This window comes from Macrobrachium nipponense, chromosome 20 (assembly GCF_015104395.2).
Source record: "Macrobrachium nipponense isolate FS-2020 chromosome 20, ASM1510439v2, whole genome shotgun sequence".
Taxonomy (NCBI): domain Eukaryota; kingdom Metazoa; phylum Arthropoda; class Malacostraca; order Decapoda; family Palaemonidae; genus Macrobrachium; species Macrobrachium nipponense.
This window is the reverse complement of record NC_061089.1, coordinates 73,285,916-73,309,443: the sequence shown is the minus strand read 5'-3', so window position 1 is coordinate 73,309,443 and position 23,528 is coordinate 73,285,916. Positions and strand designations below refer to the sequence as shown.

The following is a 23,528-nucleotide window of genomic DNA, read 5'->3' as shown; positions in this document are numbered from 1 at the left end:
TGACAGTTGTCATTAATTTCAAAAGTATTTTTCTATCACAGAATTAAGTGCTGCCACCACTAATGTCACAACAAATATCAATGATAAATAATGTGTCTAGTGTCATTACTAATATCGTCTCATATAAAATAATAATAGTGTTCCAGCATAAAGCAATAAAGTGAGAGATGACATTACTAGTATGTACTAATGCATTATTAATACTGCTGCTATTACTACTAATAATAATGAAAAAAAATTCAAGAGACATGCATACTTCAGTTCCCATTTTCCTAATCAAAAGCCCTGAAGCTTGGAAAACCTTTGGAAAGTTAATTTTCCAACATTCTCTGTCCTCTACTAATAAATTTGTTCTAAATCAGTTTTTTTTTATTTGCTATAGGTATAAGCTAAATTTAATATTTTCTGTTCTAAAGTTAAAAACTGAATCACTGATCAGCAAGGAATCACAATTATTTATGTAGCTCGCTGTACTTTCAGTCTGCCTGATGGCAAATGACAAATTACAGCTGATCACTCCATACACGTCAAAAAAAAAATAATAAAAAAATAAAAGCACAGTACAGTACTTTGACATTGTTAAATTACAATATGCAAATTATTGGAAAATTTATTTTTCAAACTGTTTTTAAGAAGTAAAACCATTGATACAACTGTATCAATAGAAAGGCATATAATTTTTAATTTTTTCTGAATTCTGTGTAAAAGCATTCTTCCGCCATCTACACAGTAAATCGTCAGCCACTTGCAGTGGTTGGAGAAATAGTAAAGGATTCCTTTAAAAATACTCAATTATAGTATACTGTAGTACCTCCCAATTAACTGAAATTTTCACATTTAATAGACCATTCACTGGTCAACATCATAAATGTACCTGACAGTTTCATGCTAAAGTAGTATAAACCTGACAATATTGATTATTAGAAACTTGGAAAAATATTGGGCTGTAATAATTCATCATAAGCATCACTAGAACACTCCAACAACCACAAAGATGTAACATCGATTTTGATGGAACTGTTAAATTAATGTATGAAACTTGGTGCTCTGGCCAGGAGGGCCAACCAGCACCATAATGGAACTGTCAGCATAAACTTTAAGGTTTCTGGATGAACTCATTGCCTATAGTGTGCTTGAAAGATTGTCAATATTAAACAAAAAATCTCGCCAGCAATTTTGGTGAACTAAAAGAACATGTTACCTTCCCTCAACTGAGAGGACATCATATCGATTACAACCTTAAGACAATAGAAAAGAGGAAAAGCATATACATCATGGATTGCTACTTGTAGCAACATATATTCCACTGCTGCTTGCAAACTAACAAATTATTAGTATAAGAATGTGGAAGGTTTGCTCTAAAATGGATTTTCCTATGGTGCCTCCCTGACTGTGGAGGTAGCCCTTTACTACATCCCAGAAGACTTGTATCCAGAATTCATGCAATTTATTATGAGAAATAAATGGGTTAACCCAGCGATCAAATTAATATCCTTACATTCACAGAGCTGACCTGAAGGGTTGTTCTTAATAACTGAAAGTATTTTAGGGATTAATCAATGTCGACTTTTTCAAAATGATATAATCTTGGGCCTTTTTTCCCTATTTCTTCATACTTCTACCATTGCTTGAACTGTTTCCCCTTTGCAACACTTCCCAGTGTTGAACTGTTCTTATAATTATAATTAGTTTAAGAAGACAACAGAGTCAAATTAGCTATTGTACAGCTTACCCAGAGGATTTATTCTTTAATGAGAGATGAAAATTGAAAGGAAGTAGGATCACAAATGTTGGACAGCTTAAAGAATATTTTGTCTAATCCAGTCTCCTTCAGACTTAAGTTCTTCACCAATGACTCCCTAAATTCTTCAGTAACATGAGCTTTTATCATAACGACATACTTCAATCTCTAGACTTTCTTTCTATTACCTGACTGTCCCCTTTCAAGTGATCTGATATAGCTGAAATAAAATATCAAAGCAAGGGGTCTATCAGTAAATTTGAGCCAGTGGTCTTTCACATTTCTTCATTTTTATTTTCTTACTGATCTCTACTTGCATAATTATCATATCATGTTTACCCTTTCCTTTCAGTGTCTATCCACAACTAAGAAAACAGTTCTAAGTCTTTGATTCAATTTCAAATTATGTACCTCACTCTACTTTCTAGTCTACAAAACCATATATGTACCTCACTCTACTTTCTAGTCTACACAAACCATATAATTTCGGTCTAGTTAATATTTAATAACAATCATCTCCAAACTCTATCTATCCATTAGGTTTTAATATTCAAGTTCTCTCTACTTACATTTTTAGACCCGTTATGCATTTTCCACATACTTAGAATGCCACTATAACCTGTTTAATTCTTCCTTCAAGATTACCTCTTGATAAACATTTTTCAAAATTCTTGGAAATTTGTTCACAATCTCCATTTTCCAAATGCTACTGACATTATTGAGTTATATGAACAGTGCATTTTCATAAAAATAACTAATCATAAGAGAAAGCCTTCAAGTACTAAACACTTCCTTTTTTTATTTATTTCCTTACATCTTTTCTAAAATGCTATCTCAGTAAACTCAGAAGATGCTCTCCTCTTCCTAATTTAATTTTTTCATAATCATCTTCTTTCTAAGCTTCTGTAATCGAAAGGAAACCTCTGTTTACACGAAACTATCCGCTTCTATTCTACTACTTTGACCAAAAACATTCTTAAGGATTATTCCACTATTTTCTTCTCCAAAACTACTGTAGTTCAGTTACTAATTAGGTGTAGACTATGTAATACTTTGCTGATTAAAAATATATCTGTACTACAAAATCAAGAGGTTCAACCAATACACAACATGAAGTGAACCAACATTTTAGTAAGTGGTTAAGGTGCAGCATGATGTTAATATATCTGTACTACAAAATCCAAAGGTTCAACCATTGTGAAGCATGAATTATATCTACATTTCGGTGTTAGGGTGCAACATGATGTTAATACTACAAGTAAAACCACAATGTCATCATTTAAAATATTTATTACAAATTTTGTACTAGATACAGTATTTGAGTTAATAAATATCTAGATATCAAATAATACTAATTGACTATTATTGGAAAAAAATAACTTATCAATAGCGATATAAGAATTATCACAAAATGAATACCCTACAGCAATAACAAAAGACATTCAAAACATAAAAATATAATATGGGATGGGACAGAACTCACTGAGCTAATGTTCAACCAATGAAATTGGTTCTCCCTAAGCACTGACACAAAATAAATGCGAACTAAAACCATTATTTTCTAATATATGAAAACAATTTGTATTTACCTCAAGAAATATTGATAATTATCACTATATACTAGGAAATAGCTGAAAACTGGAGCTGACTGAAGGCCATGTCAATCTACAATCTCTGCACCACCAGGGACAAGCTGAAAAAATTAAATACATTAAGATATTTACCTCATTACCTACGTATCTTAACAATAATACACAAAAACCTATCAATATGCACTAGAAAACCCATAAAAATGGACAGGTTTTTGTCATATACCATCTCATAATAAAGAAACAGATCTCAATTATGTTCTCATCATACCATCTTTTACCAGCTGCAAAAATATCCAAAATCACACTACATTAAACCTGCTACTGAGATAAGAAGCTTCCTCTGGAATCAAGATGTCTATTTCAGTTTTCTATACAAATTTCCAAGTTATGAAGGTGGGTGTTGTTGGACGTGACAGCTACTGGATATCTTGTAAGATGGTTTTGAAATGTTTAATTACAATGATTATTATTAAAAAAGATGAGACCTCCTTGCTTATTCTTAAGAATAAGCAAGCAGAGTAGTACTGTAAATCCATGCTCTCCCTTTATCAAAGATCTAGTTATTCTCAAGTTTCCAATTCTAAATAGATTAAGAACACAGACTGAAGTTGAAAACCCATAATTTGTCTTTTTTTTTTGTACAAACCTACAATTATAAGGACATAAGATAAAAGGGAAACACTCTACTACCACCATTTTCTGGCAGGAGAGCTGTGTTTGGCTAAGAATCTATTCAAACCTTTGGTCAATCCCGACTTCATTTGTTTGAAAAGGTTTCCTAAATTTCCTAAAATGAACAATTTCTGTAAAGAATCTGGGTTAGTGACACAACTTCATAATTCCTAACACATCTACAAATGGCAACATCCTTCACAGGTACCAACATTAGCCAGTAGTCACAGAACATTTCTGAAGAAATCCTTTGTGATGAACATAAACTATTACCGACACATTCTTCATGTATAACTAAGGTACACTGATATACTGAAATTGAGGATCCAGGGCTTAAAGTCTGCTGCTCCCCTTCTGAAACAACCCAAGGTATCTCTCAGATGAGGCTGAATGGGTTTCAATTAGCTTTTCCTTGAAGCATCATGAAGCTTTAAGCTCTATCTTTGAGTTTTTCAACTTCACAACGCCGTTACAGGGAATAGAAATATCTGACCTTTATATTTCATTTAATTTCTGGAGTATAGAGCATACAGCTAAAGATTCTAATATTTCCATAGTGCACTACTTTCTAGCATGCCAGATAACCAGACAACATGGGTGAAGAGGTACAAAGGCTGGACAATGTAATTAGTAAAATAAATTACATTTAAGTTTAAGCTTTCAGAACTTACAGTAAGAGTGCTAACAAGCAATTTTACTTCTCTTATGATCTGTCCCATCTCCACTTGAAAGACAAGTCACAAATAAAAGTTAATGCTTGTTACCTCTAGAAGTATCTAACATGATAACAGTGTCTGTGACAATTTTTAAGCCATTTTACTTAATGTAGTAAATAAAAGACTCCAGAGCAAGATCTTTCTTCGTTTCAATATATTATAAACATTTGAATAAAAATCTTCAAAAAAACACTGTACATATAATTGAGTACAGTATACAATTAATATCACTGTAAAGTAAGCAGTTTGTATTTATTATTATTGTGCATTGTTTCTTTTCCTTGCTTTACAATCTTTGATTGTTTTTAACTGGTTTCCAGCTGGCACTAGAAGAATTATCCTATTGTTAAGACCAAAAGTTTGTTCCACATATGAGCAAAGCTTATATCATATTTGAAATCAATTTGATTAGTCCAATCTTCTGACACATTTCAAGTGTGGGTAATAAAAAATTACTTCACTATTACTGTAACGTGAATGTTCACCATTATGGAACATTTACTATTTTACTTTTACTACTTGTTCAATTTCAAAGTAGTACTTATATGTTATATTGCATCATAATACTTTGTCAAAAGCTTATATTATTTAAACAAACTATTGCTAGATGAGTGTTGTTCATTCATATATCTCCCATGTTTGTTGTTCATCAGAACAATATATTTTTCATTTTTTTTTATTAATGATACTTAAATACTACATATATATATAATGTAGATATATTATATATAATATTATATATATATATATATATATATATATAGTATATCTATATATATTATATATATAATATATATATATATATATATATATATATATATATATACAGTAAGTTACTGTAGCTTTATACAATTTTATATTTTGATAGCTTATATGATTGAACTTGGACATAAGAAGTATGGCCTATGTTCTGTTGTATAATAAAGTATAGCCTTAGTGTATTGTTGAAACACTTGGACAAACTTTACAGATTTATATGATAAACTCATTGGTGGGGCACCAAACATTAAGGGAATTCAAATATTACAAGGATATACAATATATGACATTTGAAAGAAAAATATGTAGATTCCCTTACCATGGTTATATGATTTCCATTAAGTAGAATCTGATCTAATTGGGTAATTCGTCTCCCTTCTGGAGTCGACTCATACTCTGTGACGTCTTCTAAAACCATATTGACAAAGTCATCGAAGCCAAGTAGAGTACCTATAATTTCCTTATCACTCTTCATAATTATATGGATACGGGAACCAATGCACTTATCCACCAGTTCTGAAAAACATCAAATAATGTAAGATTAAAGAAATTCATAACATTAGTATCCTAACATTTTTTCAAGTACAGTACAGTATAAGGCTAATCTTTGTACCATGTACACAGCTGAAAGTTTAATGGCCTTTTAAACTTTTTCTTTAAATCATTTAAAAAAATATCTGGATCCATTTTGGTAACCAAACCAATGAATAGAAACAGAGTGGAGAAAAAAGAAAGGTATACTTCCTGAAATAAAGCTAAATTTCCTGAAACATACAATAATTTTATACCAAGATTTAGTAAATCTCCCACAGAAATAGTGAGATCCTTCAGATTATATGAAAGTTAACTTTACTAAATAAATGATATCAGAGATTTACACATATAGCTCTAGCCACCTATGAGAAATTTCTGGCTAAGTATGCACTAAAATGTTTAGGAAACTTTTCAACAAGAAAAAATTTAATCAAACTCTTCTGATATACCTATACTAGGTGGTGTGGGTCACTTTAAAGTGAACTGCCTTGTAAGTAAGCTAATTCAAAGTTGTGACTAAAAGTGCAGATAAGTTGCAGAGTAGTTTGCAGAATGAAGGGAGCAGGCTGGCGGTCCATTCCACAATTACAATGCTTAGGGTTACCCTGGAGGAGGGGGGAGGTCCCCTAGCCAGGCTAGGGAATGGCACTCTACATCAGGTTAGGAAGGTAAGGTCTCGTTAGCAAGGGGCATGGCATTCTAGGAAACGTTAGGTTTTTCTATGGTAAAACCAGTGTACGTCATTCTCAACTAGTCCCGAGCTGTACATTTCACTTATTTTTGAAGGTCACTACCTGCTTAAAAGCAGATCACACATTTCCAACCTAACCTTCTCTTAACCTATCCTAAGGCACTGTGGTCTGATGTGGTTGGGATGGCTATCCTGTTATAATATGAAACAGTGTGAGAGAGAATAGGTTGGAATAAATGTAAAGGGGACGGCCACATGAAGATACCTATTTATAAACCTTTTTGTCCAATAAATTTATTAAAGGGTGTATAGGGTAAAAAACCGCATGGTACAGTGGTGGACCATGTACGATCAATGTGTACAACCCCAAGAAAAGTACATTAAAACGCGTCCTGACACCGGAGTGGAGGTCTTTAGCTCCATTTCTCACCAACAACAAGTCGCGTCTGATGCCCATCTCCGATGTCAGGACGCGTTATAAAATACTTTTCTTGGGGTTGTACACATTGATCGTACATGGTCCACCCCTGTACCATGCGGGTTTTACCCTACGTGCAATATACAAGGAATTCTAATTTCATCCCCAATGGATTGGTTTAATTATCTTGAAAGCATTCTCAGATAGCCCAGCCTAGCCTGCATAATAGCTACTTGTCTTGTATAGCCTAGCCAAAAGCTAATTACCTAGCCTATCCTACCCTAACCTACACAACAGCTACTAACCTAACCTAGCCTACACAACAGCTACTACCTTAACCTAGCCACTAGCTACTACCTATACAGGCATTGCCTAGACTACGCAATGGCTACTAGCATTGCCTAGACTACGCAATACCTAACTTAGCTAGCTAGTACTACCTAGAATAGCCTAGCCTACGCAGTATCAAGTCGCGAAACTCATCACATCTTTAAAAGACATTTGGCCACATTTAACCTTTCACTTCCTCCTCCAATATATTCTTCACCCAAGAACATTCAATTTATCGACATCATTATGTAACATCATGAAACAGATGAGTTTCAATTACCAAGAGGAAGAAGTGTTGACGGATTCGAAGCGGCCATGGTGTAGAAATGATCTGAAGCAAATGCAGCCTTTCTAAAGAAGGAAGGAAACGCTCATTTTTAGTAATGGTTCTCAACATAAGTTATGTCATTTCTCTCTCTCTCTCTCTCTCTCTCTCTCTCTCTCTCTCTCTCTCTCTATCTTTATTTCTCACTTACTATTCTTAATTCTTTATGTCTACATAGATTTATATATGTTTGTGTCTTCATGCAGGTGTATGAAGACGCTAGTATATATGAAAGTTTTCGCCACTTCCACCTTTGCTTCCAAACTAATAATATATCAAGGAATATTGAATGTGACATAGAACAAACAGAATAACTAAGAAGAAAGGGAGAATGACTGAGAATAGAAAAAGCAAAATGAGCTATGTACGAATGGATAAGAAAATGTGATGCCATCGAGAAGGTCATTGATAAAGAAGGAGAGGACGAAAAGTTCGCGAGAGACACAAAAAGCGGGAAATGAATTGGTGCAGTCCATAAAGAAATAGAAAATAGAACCTGTCAGTCAACAAACCGGAAATCAATTTACGGTCAGGAGTGGAAGCATGATCAGGCGTTTTACTACATACATAACTCATACAAATTGTTTTCAGTTACCCTCCTATAATTTCAAAATCTGTCTTATTACTTAAAAAAAGGTTTTGGAAATCATTAGTGACAGGTCTGAACGTTTTCCTTACCCGCTGTCTATTTATATCTTTGCCGTTGGAAATTCTCAAGGTTCGTAAGATAATTTCAGTGAAATTACTTTTTTTACGAAACCATAAAACAGTGAAAAAAGGAGAATGCTGAAGACCTGTGTTAAATTTGCTTGTTTTTCTTCCCCCTAAATTTTGTTTAGTTTTCTTTACTACAAATTAGATTTTCAGAAGAATCTGACTGTAGATATGTAAATAGACTTATAGGAAGGACGATACTTTTGTGGGTAAGTACGATAGCGGGAGAGAGGGAAGAATTGGACACATTAAGTTGTCTCCATAGTAAACCTGAGTAATCGCATATGTTATAGGTGAGTATAGTCGCGGCATCACTTTCCAACATTCCTACTCACACACACACACACACACACACACACACACACACACAACTATGCTATGTGCATGATTGCGTGGTTAACTTATAATTGCGTTGGTTATAGGCTATCACCGGTCAAGTGGAGCCACCGTCCTAGAGTAAGTGGCAGTTAGTCTAATGTATTTGTAAGTTTGTAAGTGTAACCTTAGTTTAAGCAATTGACGTCGTATAGCAGTAAGCTACTTTTGTCGATGCCTCCACGGGGTAAGACATAGCAAGGCTAGTTTAGGCTTAGTGGTTGGACCACTTTAGGTTGTATGTGGTTTGTTATTAGGCCATAATGAGGTAGGCCTATGTGGCATTAAGCTAGGCTAAGTCTTATCTTGTTTAATTATAAGCTTCCACAGCCATTGGATTTTGTTGGCCCGAATTGGGGTAACTTTGTCACCCAGTATGAAACGTACCTTCCGATTGCTGATGGAAGTGGAAAATAAACCCGGAGAATTTCAAGTAGTAGCCGTGCATCTGATGTCTAGGCCAGTCCCTTACGACGTTCCTGATTGGCTGTTGATAAGCCACTTACAGGGCTGGAAGCTCTCAGTCTCTCAAGAGAGTTCACATAAGCAGGATGTATGTTCCACCTCTCCTGCGGGATACGTCTTTCAAATGCATGCTTGATGTGAATCCAATATAGCCTTAAACACTGTAGTATGGGTCCAGACTCCAGAGTCAGAGGAGGTTATGAAAACAATTCATTTGTCGACTGAGGATGCCAAGTAGTACTACAAAAAGGTAGTAGTAGAAAAATATAGGAATTATTCTTCGCCACGAAAGAACGTGCTAATTAAGCGAGACAGAAATCATCTTAAAAACCTTGAACATTTCGAAGGGGAAAGATGAAAACAGACATTTTTTGCAAGATTAACGGAATTTTATCCAGCAGAGACAAGGCTCAGACCTGTCAGTCATGATGCTTATCTTTTGTATTTCTGTTCTATTGCTAAGGCGTGAATATAGTAGTATTTAATCAGAGGAACTTGTTTTCATCTTCAATAAGATTTTCTTCAAGTAGTCTCTGAGGACCTCTCATACCATTTACATTTGCGAATCTCCTTCCTAAAGGGATATTCTTTTAATGGGGCTGTGAGTCGAACACTGCTTGGAAAACTCAAGCAATGGAAAACTCAAGCAATAGTCCATGTAATGAGATCTTTTTGTACTTCTAAAAATACAGCGTACATTGAACATCAATGCAAGTCGGAAGAGAATACCTGTTATTTATGATTCTCTAATGTGTAATTTATAGAAATTTTTGTGCAAAATGGTATAGTCTTGAAGTGCTGATGAAAAAAAATCCTGTAACAAGACTAAAATAGAACTTTGCCATGAGTCTAAATGAAGCAAAGAGACAGAAACGGAGGAAAAGTATAAAAAAAAAGTAGTACAAAATACTTGCTATATCCTTGCGTTAAAGGTATTAAGATGATTTTGTCGATGCCACAACAAACGTAGATCAGGGTTTAACATCGCCTGTGAAAGTCTTAGGGACAGGTTCATAAATTAACTAAACAGAATTTCGAGTTCCAAGCTACACAAAATATGAGAATAAATAAACTATTTCTGGCGTTCATTAAAAAAATAAGGAAAACTATATTTCAATAATGAAATAGTAAATTTCAGAATAATTTTTGAGAACTTTGTCGTTGTTAGACAAGAAACTTCCGTTTCTTCTCGAACTTATGGTTCTGAGTTTAATTTTTGTACATCCTGAAGTTACTCATCTCATTTTTTTTTATCACCGTTAATGTTTGCACACCCACGGGCACTGGGGTGAAAGGAATAAATGTCTATCATCCTGTTTCGTGTAATGCAACCGTGCGTGAATTCCCATTCATTTGTCAGATGTAACCTGGGTATCCTGTGTCAAAACTGGTGTCTGTATGGTTAGGGCAAGTTTGATGGCTAAAGCCTTTGTTCAATGAGGATATCCTGCAAGAGAAATTGTCCGTTTATCATTTTATTCGTGATCTCATTACCTATTAAAATGCGTCTTTTTTCAGGATCAAACGTGCTGGGTATAAACAAATTCAGGCTTTACCAGTACACGAGAAACGAACCTTTTATTCTGAATGGCTGTCAGCTGTCAAGGGATACCGTACAATACATATTACAATCTGATCATGGTTCATAAATCCATGAATAGTAGAAATGTGTATGCTACGCTTTTTGGATATAGCAAGCGTCTCTAAAGAATGTATCGGGTAAACTGACGGATTAGTGGGCAAGGTAGTGTGAAGATGAATAACTCCATTCTTTCGATACCGGATGTGAAGGTTTTTCATTAATTGATAAAATAGTAGACGGACCTATTCTCTCAACGAGGACTTAATAGCGTTTTATAAGCATTAACTGTCTGAAAATTTCACAAGACGGTGGTAAGAAACAGCAATGCTGTATGGTACGGAAACAGCAAGCATGAGAAAAGCAGAGCAGAAGAAGATGGATGTGGCAGAAATGAGAATGCTTAGGTGGATGTCTGGGGTAACAAGAGTGGATAGGATCAGAAATGACTACATAAGGGGGTCAACTAAGGTGGTGGAAGTATCAAAGAAAGTGCAGGAGGGGAGGCTGAGATGGTATGGACACCTGTTTGAGGAGAGATGAGGACCACGCTGGGAGACATACTATGGGAGTGGAGGTGCAAGGAAGGAAGAAGAAAGAGGGAGGACCAAGAAAGAGATGGAAGGACTGTGTGAGAGGAGATTTACATGAGAAGGGAATTGATGAGGCAGAAGCGCAAGATAGAAATAGATGGAAAACGGCTCATTCGAAACGGCGACCCCATATAAAAACAAAATGGGAAAAAGCTGGGAAGAAGAAGAAGAGAACTGTCTGAAAACGTAAAGATAATTCCGTATATTGTCGAATAATTTAATTTGTGATTGCTTATATATATATATATATATATATATATATATATATATATATATATATATAGAGAGAGAGAGAGAGAGAAGAGAGAGAAGAGCAGAGACAGAGAGAGAGAGACGAGAGAGAGAGAGAGAGTTCCTGGTTCCTAGGCGCTCACTCCACAAACACAGTTGCGGGCACACTACACTATGAGGTGCAAACTCTTTATTTACTTTTACCCAGAGCCGTATAATATATATATATATATATATATATATATATATATATATATCTATATATATACGACTCTGCTGTTACCCAAACTCTCTTTCATTTCTTCTTCTTTATAAGTGAGGCAGAACCGTGATACTTAGCTTTGAGGGCTATACTTATATATTCTCCCAGTTTTCTGTTAGAGGATAACAGTGTCCCCAAATTTATATCCTTATCTGCTTTTTGTAGCAATTCACGCGTGAATAAATGTTCGGTGGTGTCCTCGTCCACTTTACATATTCTATAGATTTGAGAGAGAGAATGAGAATCACTACCAAAAATAAAAGCCGCGATCCTTTCATGGGTATCTTGCGACATTCAAAATAAACACAATGGAGTACTGCGGTGGTACTCCATCTTTCAATTTTAGGTAAACAATTACTTGGTATTCTATAATTTGGAAAATTTAGTGACGTAAATTATATTTCACAATTCCGAAATAAATTTTATACAATTCTGGATAATTACACGTAAATATGAAATCGCAGAATTATTTTTCCATTTCTTATTTGTGCTAACAAATGAACTGGTAGGTAATATATAATTTGTGTATGATCTTTATGATAGATTATACTATTTATAAATAAAATGTTGAGTAAAACTTTAATTATTACAGCAGCAAAAAATACAATGAAAATAAAATACGATTCTAAAGATGCGTTACCCAATCGGCATCTGTCATGGCGTTTTGTTTTGTCAGTGATCGAATCGGGGTGTAACCATGTAACGTTCGTTCGGTTTAAAGCTAACAAATACAGAAACGCTTCAACATGGAGCATTTTAGCGACGATTCCTCGGACCCAGACACCCCAGAGGTGTTTAAAACTGGTGAGTGCTGTAGATAAGCGGGTATGAGCAGAGGTTCCGCGCCTTTTGTGTCGGGGAGATGGCTCGAGTAGTTTTTGTTATGTTTTGGGGAATAGCTCAAGTTACAAGCCATGTAGGAGCTTTCTTCCTGTAAAGAATGATGTTTTTGAGATACGAGGGTACATAATTTTTATGTGTTATGCTGTTACAGGAGGGGATAATGATCGCGAAGGATTTTGTTTGTTTACGGTTTAACCTCGGTAGTAGGTACTAGTCTTTACGTTAAGCAGGCTCTGCTGTCTCACGGGAAGCCAGTTCAATGGCCCTAAAGCAGTAGTGCATTGACAGCCAAAAGGTCCAGGCCTCTTGTAAATGCTGTTCCATTTTGCACGTCCCTTTTCGGTCTCGTTTGTGCATTAGATAGGGGAAGAATGTTAATGTTATGATGAATGTGTAGTAGGCCTATTGGATATCAACCTCGCTTATCTAAGAGATTTCTCTAGGTTTGTTATAGCATAGCCTAGGTTATGTAGGCTTTGGCCAAGTTGTCTGTTCTTATATTATATAAATAATATATATATAATATGATATATATATATATATATATATATATATATATATAATATGGTATAATATATATATATTATATAATATACTGTATTTCCTTCCTTCAAGTTATTTACTGACATCATAATACCTACACTTCATCATGAAACACTTTGTTTAGTCAGGGTTGTGAAAGGTTATTTTACAGTATTAGGGTATATGACTGAGCGGCGACATAGCGGCCATCTCTCCCAGAATGTGGCCACCTTCTTAAAAAAGTACTTGAATTCACTGCCTTGAGCATCAGTCAAGAGTTGTGGCCCATCCAGGCTGCACAACGAGACCTCTATACTCCTCTTGAAGTAAGGGTTTTCTCGTAAATTATGAAATAATGGCATAATTCAAATGCTTTTTGAGAAAGTGGTTTTATCATAGTTTTTACAAATGAATCTGATATTTGATATTCAGCTGTATTGTAAATGCTGTGTTAAACCATTACAACTTCCCTGTACAGCAAAGAAGGTGAACCCTAGTAGTATGTATCAGGTTATGTAAAGTGCCAACCCCCCTCCATTTAAAATAAATGGAAACTAAATATTTACTGGCTAATCTGTGTTTTCAAGGAGGAATGTCTGGCTAAGAGCAGTTAACATAAGATAGTGTAGTGTACTCATCAGTTTCAGGTCTTTGGAGCAATTGCACTTTCTGTTTTTGTGAAAAAAGAAGCTAAGTAGTGGAAGGTAAATGAATAAAATAGAAATAGTAATTGTATCATGTAGTCTGGTAAATAAAACTTGATGTGAGCTCGGTATCCATTCAAAGACTCAGCGAAGGTGAATTCCTGAGGGTCCCAGGAGGAAACAGTGGTAGGCTGTGTTACAGAGAAATCAAGACCAAACTAAAATATATATTCAGTAACATATGCCATCTCTTTTCTTTCAAGCTGTTATCTTTGTAATTTATATTATTTTTTAATTGTTTTGTTACTTGAGAAATAGACATACACTGTTTTGATGTTAAAACACACACACATACATACACACAGTCCCACACATTAAATTGTTCCTAACATTACCACATGCAAGCATTTCGTAGGGCTAGTAGGAGCATACAATTCACTAAACTCTCATCCCTCACTTATGCCCTAGTTAGTTGAAATTAGAAAACTGATTTTGAGCAAGTTTGAATGTTTTATTGAACAAATCAATAACGCTGAACAAAAAGAATTTCTTTAAAACATAGTTGTAAAGAAAGGGATTAGAGGTAAATACCGGTATTTGTGTAAATAGGTGTGTAACTGAAAAATTAAGACAATTTGTAAGAAACATGCCAACAATAAATTTGATAAAACATAACAGCTGAAGGCCAAATAGAGGGGTATTATATTAACTAGGGGTGTTGCCTGACTGTCCATTTATCTTATGTTCTGTAAATAGAAATTCTTAATTGGGCTTGCCCATGAGAAAGTTATGGTACAAGACGATAGATTTCTCTCTCCTTCTCTCCCCTGCTCTCTGTCTCTTGTAATCTTGGACGAAATTCTTGAATGTCTGTAGGTACAAGTATTTTTGTCCTGAAAGTACAGCTGTCAGATTTGCATAGTGAGCCACAGTGTAATCCATTGAGTTATGATCGAATAACCAATGTGGTGTAGCCAGAAGATTTGTTCATTTCTTTAATCCTTGATCTAATAGTATGCCTTTTTTTATTTAACATTCATAATGAATTATTGTTTAGTGCAACAGTTATTTTCAGTTGTTGTTTTGTGTGAAACATAGGAAATAATATTTGTTGAATTATGAATCTTAATACTTTATGCAGATTGTAAAAAAAAGTATATAGTAATGATTATACAGGTATAGTCTTTTTAAATATCCAATTTAGCTTCTGCCCTTGAACTTTGACCTCAGATTTGACCTCAGATTAATTTCAGTTTTTATTTCCTTTGCCTGTAATACTTATTTGATAGAATACAAGGCCTTAATATCTAGGAAGCTCAAGAGTGTATGGAAAGTAGATAGAAGTGGCTGAATACTTATGTATAAGTGTATGAAACTGCTACTGTCGTGGATGTTTTCTCCATTATGGTTCTTCATCTATGTGTATATATATGTGTGTGTATCTGTGTATATATATATATATATATATATATATATATATATATATATATATTATGTGTGTGTGTGTGTGTGTGTGTGTGTGTGTGTATAGCCTATATATGTATGTATATACACACACACACACACACACATATATATATATATATATATATATATATATATATATATATATATATATATATATATATGGGTGTGTGTATATGTAAAGAATATGTCCAGAAGGAAATTTTTCTTTTTTTCCAAAAAATATTGCTTGTTACCTGTGCAGTCATGTCTTATGCTTGGTTGTATTTGTTTATTTACTTTTAAGTCGCTTGAAAATTGTTTTATAAGCAATGATAAAACAGTTAAATTTATAGAGAAAAAACTACAATAGTGTGATGACCGATTGCTCAGGAAATTATGACATGGCATATAAATGTTCACCCCTGTAATAAAAATAAAAATTGAGGTGAAAAAATAAATGAGACTAAAAGCCATCTATCCCAGGAACCATTGCAGCGCAAAGGAAGGTTGCTTCCACTTCCCCCTTCATGGAGAGTCTGCCTCTTCCTTCTTCCCCTTCCCCCTCCCTACCTACTCCCCCACTACCCTACCCCCATCCCTCCCCCCTACCCTTGCCTTCCCCGCGATCCTATTTGAGGAAATGAAAATTTATGGAAGCCGCATTTATTCCGATGAAAGTGCTTTAGCAAAAGTTGGTGGGGAAATGACGCGACATGTCCTTCTCCACGCCATATTTTTCTTGTAGAATGGGAAGGAGATTACGTAAATATCGTTGATATCCTGGGTAGTTTAATTTAAATATATTAAAAAAACGCAATTTGGATAAATTAATACAATGCAATGGTCTGTAAAATTTAAATGTGTGTTTTGAAGGCATCACGTTTTGTATGCGTATTTCGAATTAGCAGGTATTATATATTGTTCTGTGATAAATATCCGTTGGTATGTTTGTTTATAGGAAAACTGATTCATTCTGATGTTTGGTTTTATAATTATTATGCTGTTATTAGCTCGTAACAAAATTGTGAATGAACATCGTTATCAACCAAAAAAATGCAATATCTTGCAAGCAAAATTCAGCAGCTATCTCGTAAACGGACCCAACTTCCGTATAGACATTTTTTTTTTTTTCAGAATAATAATGTGGGAGATTCTCAAACGAACCTCATTTTCTCATTAGAACTAAACAATAGAGATACAGCCCATGCATCATTTGTCTGTGGAAGCAATAATGAAGTTTGACAGATGACTGACGGAGTGGAAATATTCATTTGCCGCTGAGATATCGGCGGTTATTTTCGCGTGCGTTTGACCCTGCTTAAGTGCTTCTTTGCAACCGCATTTTCTTTTTATTTGGCTAGGGGGCGGGGCCGGGGGGCCGGGGGGAAGGGGAGGGGCGCACATTTTCGGCCTACGTGGACAGTCGAAATTTCCCCCGTATCGCTAAACGCAGCAGGCCACAGTTACGCCAAAAAGCATTATATAAAGCACAATCGATCCCTCCTGTGTAATTTGGCATTTGTTGGGCTGGGATGTGAAAGAACGACGAACGGGAGTCATTACTGAAATCGTCCCACGCTGCCAGTCATTCTCGTGCGTGTGTGTTTGTATGTGTGGCTGTCTGTGACGCTGCTGCCTCTCATATGCTTGTGGCGGCTCGCTCCCTGCTGCTCGTAATGGGAATGGGATGCTTGATAAAGGCACTGACTGCTTCTGCTGCCTCCTGACTCCTTGCCTGCCGGGATTTTTTTTTTTTTTTTTTTTCCCTGAATAAATGAGGGAACTGTTTGCGAGCAGACGGAGGATTTTTTTTCCCTTTCTCCTTACCTATTGCGTGAATTGAATTTTTTTTATTTTTTATTTTTTTTGAAAGGTTCATGATTTGGCCTTAGTGCTGGGATTTATTGTTAGTATATTTTTTTAGTTTTATTGGAGTTATATATATATATATATATATATATATATATATATATATATATATATATAATTTTATAAGTCCAAGACTACTAAGCCCTGTGAGCATGTTTCATATAAATAGGACTCATCTTTTGAATAATAATAATGATAATATTAAACTGTTCTACAACGAATGAAATGATTTGGCATTCTGTGAGATATCTCGTATGTATTTCCATACATTCATTAAATAACACCACCTAGAATTTTTATCTCAATTTTGGGTGCTAATATTGCTTCGGTATTCCGTAGTGTCGTGCTTCATCATCGCGTTTCATCATACCGTTTGGGGAACTTATCTGGCACCCTTGCTAACTTTGCTAATCAAACAAGCAGCGGCATGGAGAGAGAGCGCCTCAGTGGCGTGATCGGTATGGTCTTGGCCTTCCACCTCGGTGGCCGCGAGTACGATTCTCGAGCATTCCATTTCTGGTGATAAAAGTTCACTCTCGACGCAGTTCGGAAGTCACTTAAAGCCGTTGGTCCCGTTGCTGAATAACCTCTGGTTCTATGCAACGTAAAAACACCACAAACAAACAAAGAACAGCAGCATAGCGGGTTTATGCGCAAGTTTGTGACCTGCTCCAGACCCGCATGTTATACTTAATTCGCAATTGTAGTGTCTGTTGTTTATTCAGGATCGAATTGACGAGGTATCTAGAAGTGTGTATTGGGTCTTTGTTACGTGATTTAATTTGTCGGGAGATATTAGGATAAGTTGATCTTTGCATCTATTGGCGACTTGTTCATCCCTTTATTCGTTTGCGACATATAGTAGAGAACTGTTTAGAATTTGTATTGAGCTTTGAGAGAATGTTTTCACGTAGGGTTCTATGTTTGAGAGAGAGAGAGAGAGAGAGAGAGAGAGAGAGAGAGAGAGAGAGAGAGAGAGAGAGCAGAATGTCTCAAAAAAAAAAAAAAAAACACGTGATTTGTCAATGTAGCCGTGTGTGAAAATGCTCCCCCCCCACCCAGGCTAGTACTTAACTTTAGGTGTATACATCCGTGAAGATTTTACATTTCGTCGTTATGGACATCATCTCGCTCATTATTCATTCACAAATACTACCCTTATTTATAAAAAAGTGTCTGGGTATGAGTAGGAGAAACAGATGTTGAATGAAGGAACTCGTAAATTAACTGCTGAATCTTTCGTGGTTGAGATACGGTCATGGCGAGATCTCGTATTTCAATATTTTTTTGTTATTTTTTTATCAAAATGAAGCCAGACATTCTAGTTTTTGAAGGCATAGAAAATAGCTATAGACAGTTCTCTTGTGTTGATATTCTGTAGTCATTGATACTTTATATTATCAAGCAGATGTTAAATAAGTATACTAGAATTACAGGGTATGATTAATCTTTGTAATGCTGACTTTTGGAAGGGAGGTGAAATGTGTCCAGGTGCCTGGGATCATTTTACAGTTCAATGTTCCCATAATTAATGCTTGTAAACCTTTTGACAAGGCTAGATTTTTGCTTGAGTTTTCGTCATGAATTCTTTACTTTTCGCGTTTGTATATGAGAAAGCTACTCTTAAGTAAGAGCAAGAAATATGGAAGAAGTTTCTTTTATACCTTAAGACTCCAGGCGGCTTTTGAACTTTTGGGATGTTCTTTACATACCAGATTTCCGTAATGTCTTTTGATAATTGGATTAATTTTGTACACCATCATCTGAAGCCGGTCCCTAGCTGCAACCACTTTCGTTCCTTGTACTGTACCTCCTTTCATATTCTCTTTTCTCACCTTACTTTCCACCCTCTCCTAACACTTGATTCATAGTGCAACTGCTTTGAGGTTTTCCTCCTGTTTCACCTTTCACACCTTTAACTGTCAATTTCCGTTTCAGCGCTGAATGACCTCATAGGTCCCAGTGCTTGGCCTTTGGCTTAAATTCTATATTCAACTCAACTCATCATCTGAAGTATAAAGTATAAAAAATTTGTATGAGATCGACAGGTCTGGGCTTTCGGGTGTGTTGTCCTTTAAGGTTGTTTTGGGAGTGGTGGACCGGCCGGTTAGAGGCTCTGGGTCACAATTCTTCGGTATCCGGAAATTTACTGAAAATGAAACTGGGAAAATTGTCCATTTAAGGGGCCTGAAATAACGGTTACCATCGCGGATATATACGTCACGACGACATGTTATCATGCATAGCTTTAGAAATTTGACTCGTCTTTGAAGTTTCAAGTTCTCTTAGTTGTCACAGCTTTATCTTGAGGAATTTGACTCGTCACTGAAGTTTGAAGTTCTCTTAGTTGTTGTCACAGGTTTATTTGAAGGTCGGGACAGGTTCTCGGAAGTTTTTTTTTTTTTTTTTTATTATTATTATTTTTTTTCCCTCGAAGCTCTCGTTATCCAGCCCCTTGGTCATCCTTCAGCGTGATGGGCTCCCTGAAGCCACTCGAATTCAAAGGCGTTCTTTGCCTTCGCAAATCATGAAGGGCATCGATTTTGGAACGACTTAGCGTAGCAGCAGCGAGTCATTTTTAGTCACTGTTTTGTTAGCGACTTTCTCAAAGTTTTACCAGTTTTATAGGGTTGTTTCAGGGATAATGCATTGTGGGTATTTGTCAAGAGAAAGGTGTTTCTGTTGCCTCTTGTTTTAAGGTCGTATCAGTTCTTCAGATTATAGAAACTTATAATATCTTTGATTATGTTGGCCATGGGAAGTCGCTTAATGAGTCGATGCCTCAGTAAAAAGTAAGTAGGTTTAAGAGGATAGAGGCGGGGGGGGGGGGGGTCCGCAAGAAGTCTTGAAATAAATGTGTATCGCAAATGGCGCTGATCTGAATTGACACAGCTTGAATAGTAGTGGAATATATATATATATATATATATATATATATATATATATATATATATGTGTGTGTGTGTGTGTGTGTGTGTGTGTGCCTGTACATAAAGACTCCCTAGGATATGAAAAAAATTTGTTTTGGGGGGCCCCTTGAAGGTACAAAGGTCGGGAATCACTGGGATAGATCATTATGAATGACTGAACAAACGCCCTTAAAAAAACATAAAAAAAACTGCATTTTTATAAGGGATGGAGTGGCTGGTTTGCAAAGGAAAAGTGCAGAACAAAAGGATGTACAAAAATAGCCGCAGAGACAAGAAGAGCAGAGCTGCGAGCTGTCTAATCTGTCCAGAAATGAAATCGCTTAAAGCTGGAGATGACGCAGAACACGTGACATGAAAGCCATGAGTACAAAGACGGTAAATGAAAGTCAAAGGGTCGACAGAATATGGTTAAGATGAAAAGACATAAAGATGAAAGTCGTAGTCATGAGAAGAGGGATTTATTGAATGAAATTCTAAGAGTAGAGATAATGAGAGGAAAACCTAAAGTACTAAGAAGTGAGATAGCCTGTGAAGATGATTAAGGGTAGAGAGGAAGAAAGAGAGAGAGGGGGGTGGGGGGGCGTTGAGGTGAGGATGGTTATGGTGGTAACAGTTTAATAATTGCAAAGCACGTTTTCTCCTGAGACGTGGGAAATTTAATGTGAAGCTGTGTGGCCCCACTTACATTGAATGGGTGTAATTACAGCTCCTAATGGTTTGTGTGAAAGAGAGAAGAGATGAGTTCGGTTTTTTTTTGTCTTTTTTTTTTTCTGAAAGAGGTTCCAAGTGAAGTTGTGGAAAATTAAGTATTTTATTTCAAAATGGGGTTGGAAGTGTTGTCGATAATAAGTGTTTCATATCAAAATAGGGTTGGAAGTGAAGTTGTCGATAATAAGTGTTTCATATCAAAATAGGGTTGGAAGTGAAGTTGTCGAAAATAAGTATTTTATATCAAAATAGGGTTGGAAGTGAATTTGTCGAAAATAAATACTTAATATCAAAATACGGTTGGAAGAGGAGTTGTGGAAATAATTACATATAAAATATGATTTTATTTAAAATAGGGTTGGAAGTTAAGTTGTGGAAAATAGGTATTTTATATCAAAACAGGATTCGAAATGAAGTTGTCGAAAGGATTGGAAGTGAAGTTTTGGAAAATAAATATTTTATTTCAAAATAGGGTTGGAAGTAAAGTTGTCGAATATAAGTATTTTATTTCAAAACAGGGTTCGAACTGTAAATATCGAGAATAAATATTTCCTTCCAAAATATCTGAAGGTGGTTGGTTATATATCATTACGAACCAAATGACGGAATGCAATTATCATCCAGTCAAAGTAGCTGCGTCTCGAACGGTTAGGTTGAACTAAGGTGAACTCTAACCACATCGGTAGTTGAAATTATTGGAACGGAGAGTGACATAATAGACTCATTTCGAGCAAAAGATTTTGATTTCCGCGTCTCTTTCGTATGCAGTTTTGAAAGACATTCTTTTGCTGTGGATATTTTGACATCCCCTTGATATTTGATTTAGGTGGACCATGCCTTTTCTTTTTTTATTTATTTCTTTTTCCATAAAGAACGTGTAAAGCAGATTGTTATGTACGTGTTCAATTCCTGTTAGGTCTGATTACTGTTGCTTCTAGGAATGGGTGAATCATGAGCTCCTTTGAGGTTGAAATTTCCAATTGCTTCAAGCTGTTATTATTCTCTCTCTCTCTCTCTCTCTCTCTCTCTCTCTCTCTCTCTCTCTCTCTCTACATCATCTCGCTCTCTCTCTCTCTCTCTCTCTCTATATATATATATATATATATATATATATATATATTATATATATACATATATACATATATATATATATATATATATATATATATATATATATATATATATATATATATATATCTGTACGTGTAGATGTGTGTGTGTGTGTAACTGATTGAGTATATATACACATATATCTTTTTAAGTACAAAGAAAAAGTCCTAAAGCTTAGTGAAAGAAAGCCTTCCCAGAGCCGAATAATCAGGCCAGATCGTGTGAATATCTGATAATTCCTCATGAAGAAAAAGCGTGTCACACACTGATATGTGGAATGCTAATCTCCGATAATTTTGTAAGCTCTGTTTCAGAAAAAAATGATGAGTAATATGTGAATATTGGAACCTCTCTCTCTCTCTCTCTCTCTCTCTCTCTCTCTCTCTCTCTCTCTCTCTCTCTCTCTCTCTCTCTCTCTCGTGAACAAGCGCACATAGGCGCTCTTATACGAGTTTTATACAGCGGTATGCAAATAGATTTAATGTGACGGAGGTTAATTTTTCTCATTCTTTGTGAAACTGAGGTCACGTGTCATTAATTCTGTGGTCTTAATGAAACTCACAAGTACTGCAGTGTCCTAACGGTTGAGTAGATGGCTTTGATCGTTATAACATCATTATCAAGAAGAGGATTTGGTATCTGAACGATAGAATAATTATTAGGGATTCACTATGCTAGATTCATGGGGATTCCTTGGAAGGTTTTTATTTTACCTTTAACGTGCTTGACTGTAATTGGTTTAATTAGAGTATGTTTATTAGTACGATGGTTGGAAGGTCAGTGGGAAAAACAGTTTGTTTACAGTTAATAAGTTTAGATTTTCTACCATGGAGGAGTGAATTTCCTGACGGTTCTCTGTTTTAGAGAGAGAGAGAGAGAGAGAGAGAGAGAGAGAGAGAGAGAGTGTGTGTCCCACCGTTTAGTATGTACTTTTCAATTCGGGTATCGCCATTGACGCGCCAATGAATAGCGATATGAATGGCAAAATGAAAATGGACGACCGACACCCCTTCCCCCCTACCCCCTCCCCCTCTCCCCAACCCCCAGTCGAATCTGCCGAGGCCCTTCTTCAACTGAAACAATACAATTTAATTAACATCGATTTCTTGTATGGTAATGGGGGCAAGCGGCGTATCTTTTATGAGGGCCAGGATTGATCTCCTAATTGGATTGAAATGAAGTTCAAAGCTTGTTGGTTGGCCACCTCCTCCTCCTCCTCCTCCTCCTCCTCCTCCTCCTTGAGAGAGGTTTTGCTTCAGTTCCGTGCCGTTGCTCATGTGGCGACCTCGTCTGCTGTGGTGGGCTCGGTGACTAATGTTGTCTTTTCCTGATGGTGCTAATCCAACCAACTCTCGGGTTGATAATCTTGTGCCATCATGTCTCTAGAGGGGGACAGGTGGGTGGGGGGGGGGGGACTTCGTTCTTTGCTGAGTTTTGGGGTAATGCCGTTAATTGAGAA

General features: G+C 35.8%; 2 protein-coding genes across 2 annotated transcripts in view; one reads left to right on the top strand and one right to left on the bottom strand.

Moving 5' to 3' along the window:
* Positions 1–3,013: 3,013 nt before the first annotated feature.
* LOC135195059 (U6 snRNA-associated Sm-like protein LSm5) lies at positions 3,014–7,834 on the bottom strand. The gene is made up of 3 exons (XM_064221416.1): positions 7,734–7,834; positions 5,800–5,996; positions 3,014–3,434 (listed from the first exon to the last, which is right to left on the bottom strand). Exons 1-3 carry the CDS (start codon positions 7,768–7,770, stop codon positions 3,402–3,404), a joined length of 267 nt encoding a protein of 88 aa, XP_064077486.1. The 5' UTR covers positions 7,771–7,834; the 3' UTR covers positions 3,014–3,401.
* Positions 7,835–12,646: 4,812 nt separating this feature from the next.
* Positions 12,647–23,528, top strand: part of LOC135195050 (kalirin-like) — a 1,052,038-nt gene continuing 1,041,156 nt past the window's right edge. The window contains 1 exon segment of the mRNA XM_064221390.1: positions 12,647–12,801. Coding sequence (XP_064077460.1) covers positions 12,744–12,801 — 58 coding nt within the window. The 5' untranslated portion in view covers positions 12,647–12,743.

Excerpts from the sequence above, each read along its gene's own strand:
- LOC135195059 (XM_064221416.1), bottom strand. The coding sequence starts at position 7,770 with ATGGCCGCTTCGAATCCGTCAACACTTCTTCCTCTTG. Across the intron at positions 5,997-7,733 it reads GTCAACACTTCTTCCTCTTG|AACTGGTGGATAAGTGCATT; the intron begins GTAATTGAAACT and ends GATGTTTTTCAG. Across the intron at positions 3,435-5,799 it reads ATGGAAATCATATAACCATG|CTTGTCCCTGGTGGTGCAGA; the intron begins GTAAGGGAATCT and ends TAATTTTTTCAG.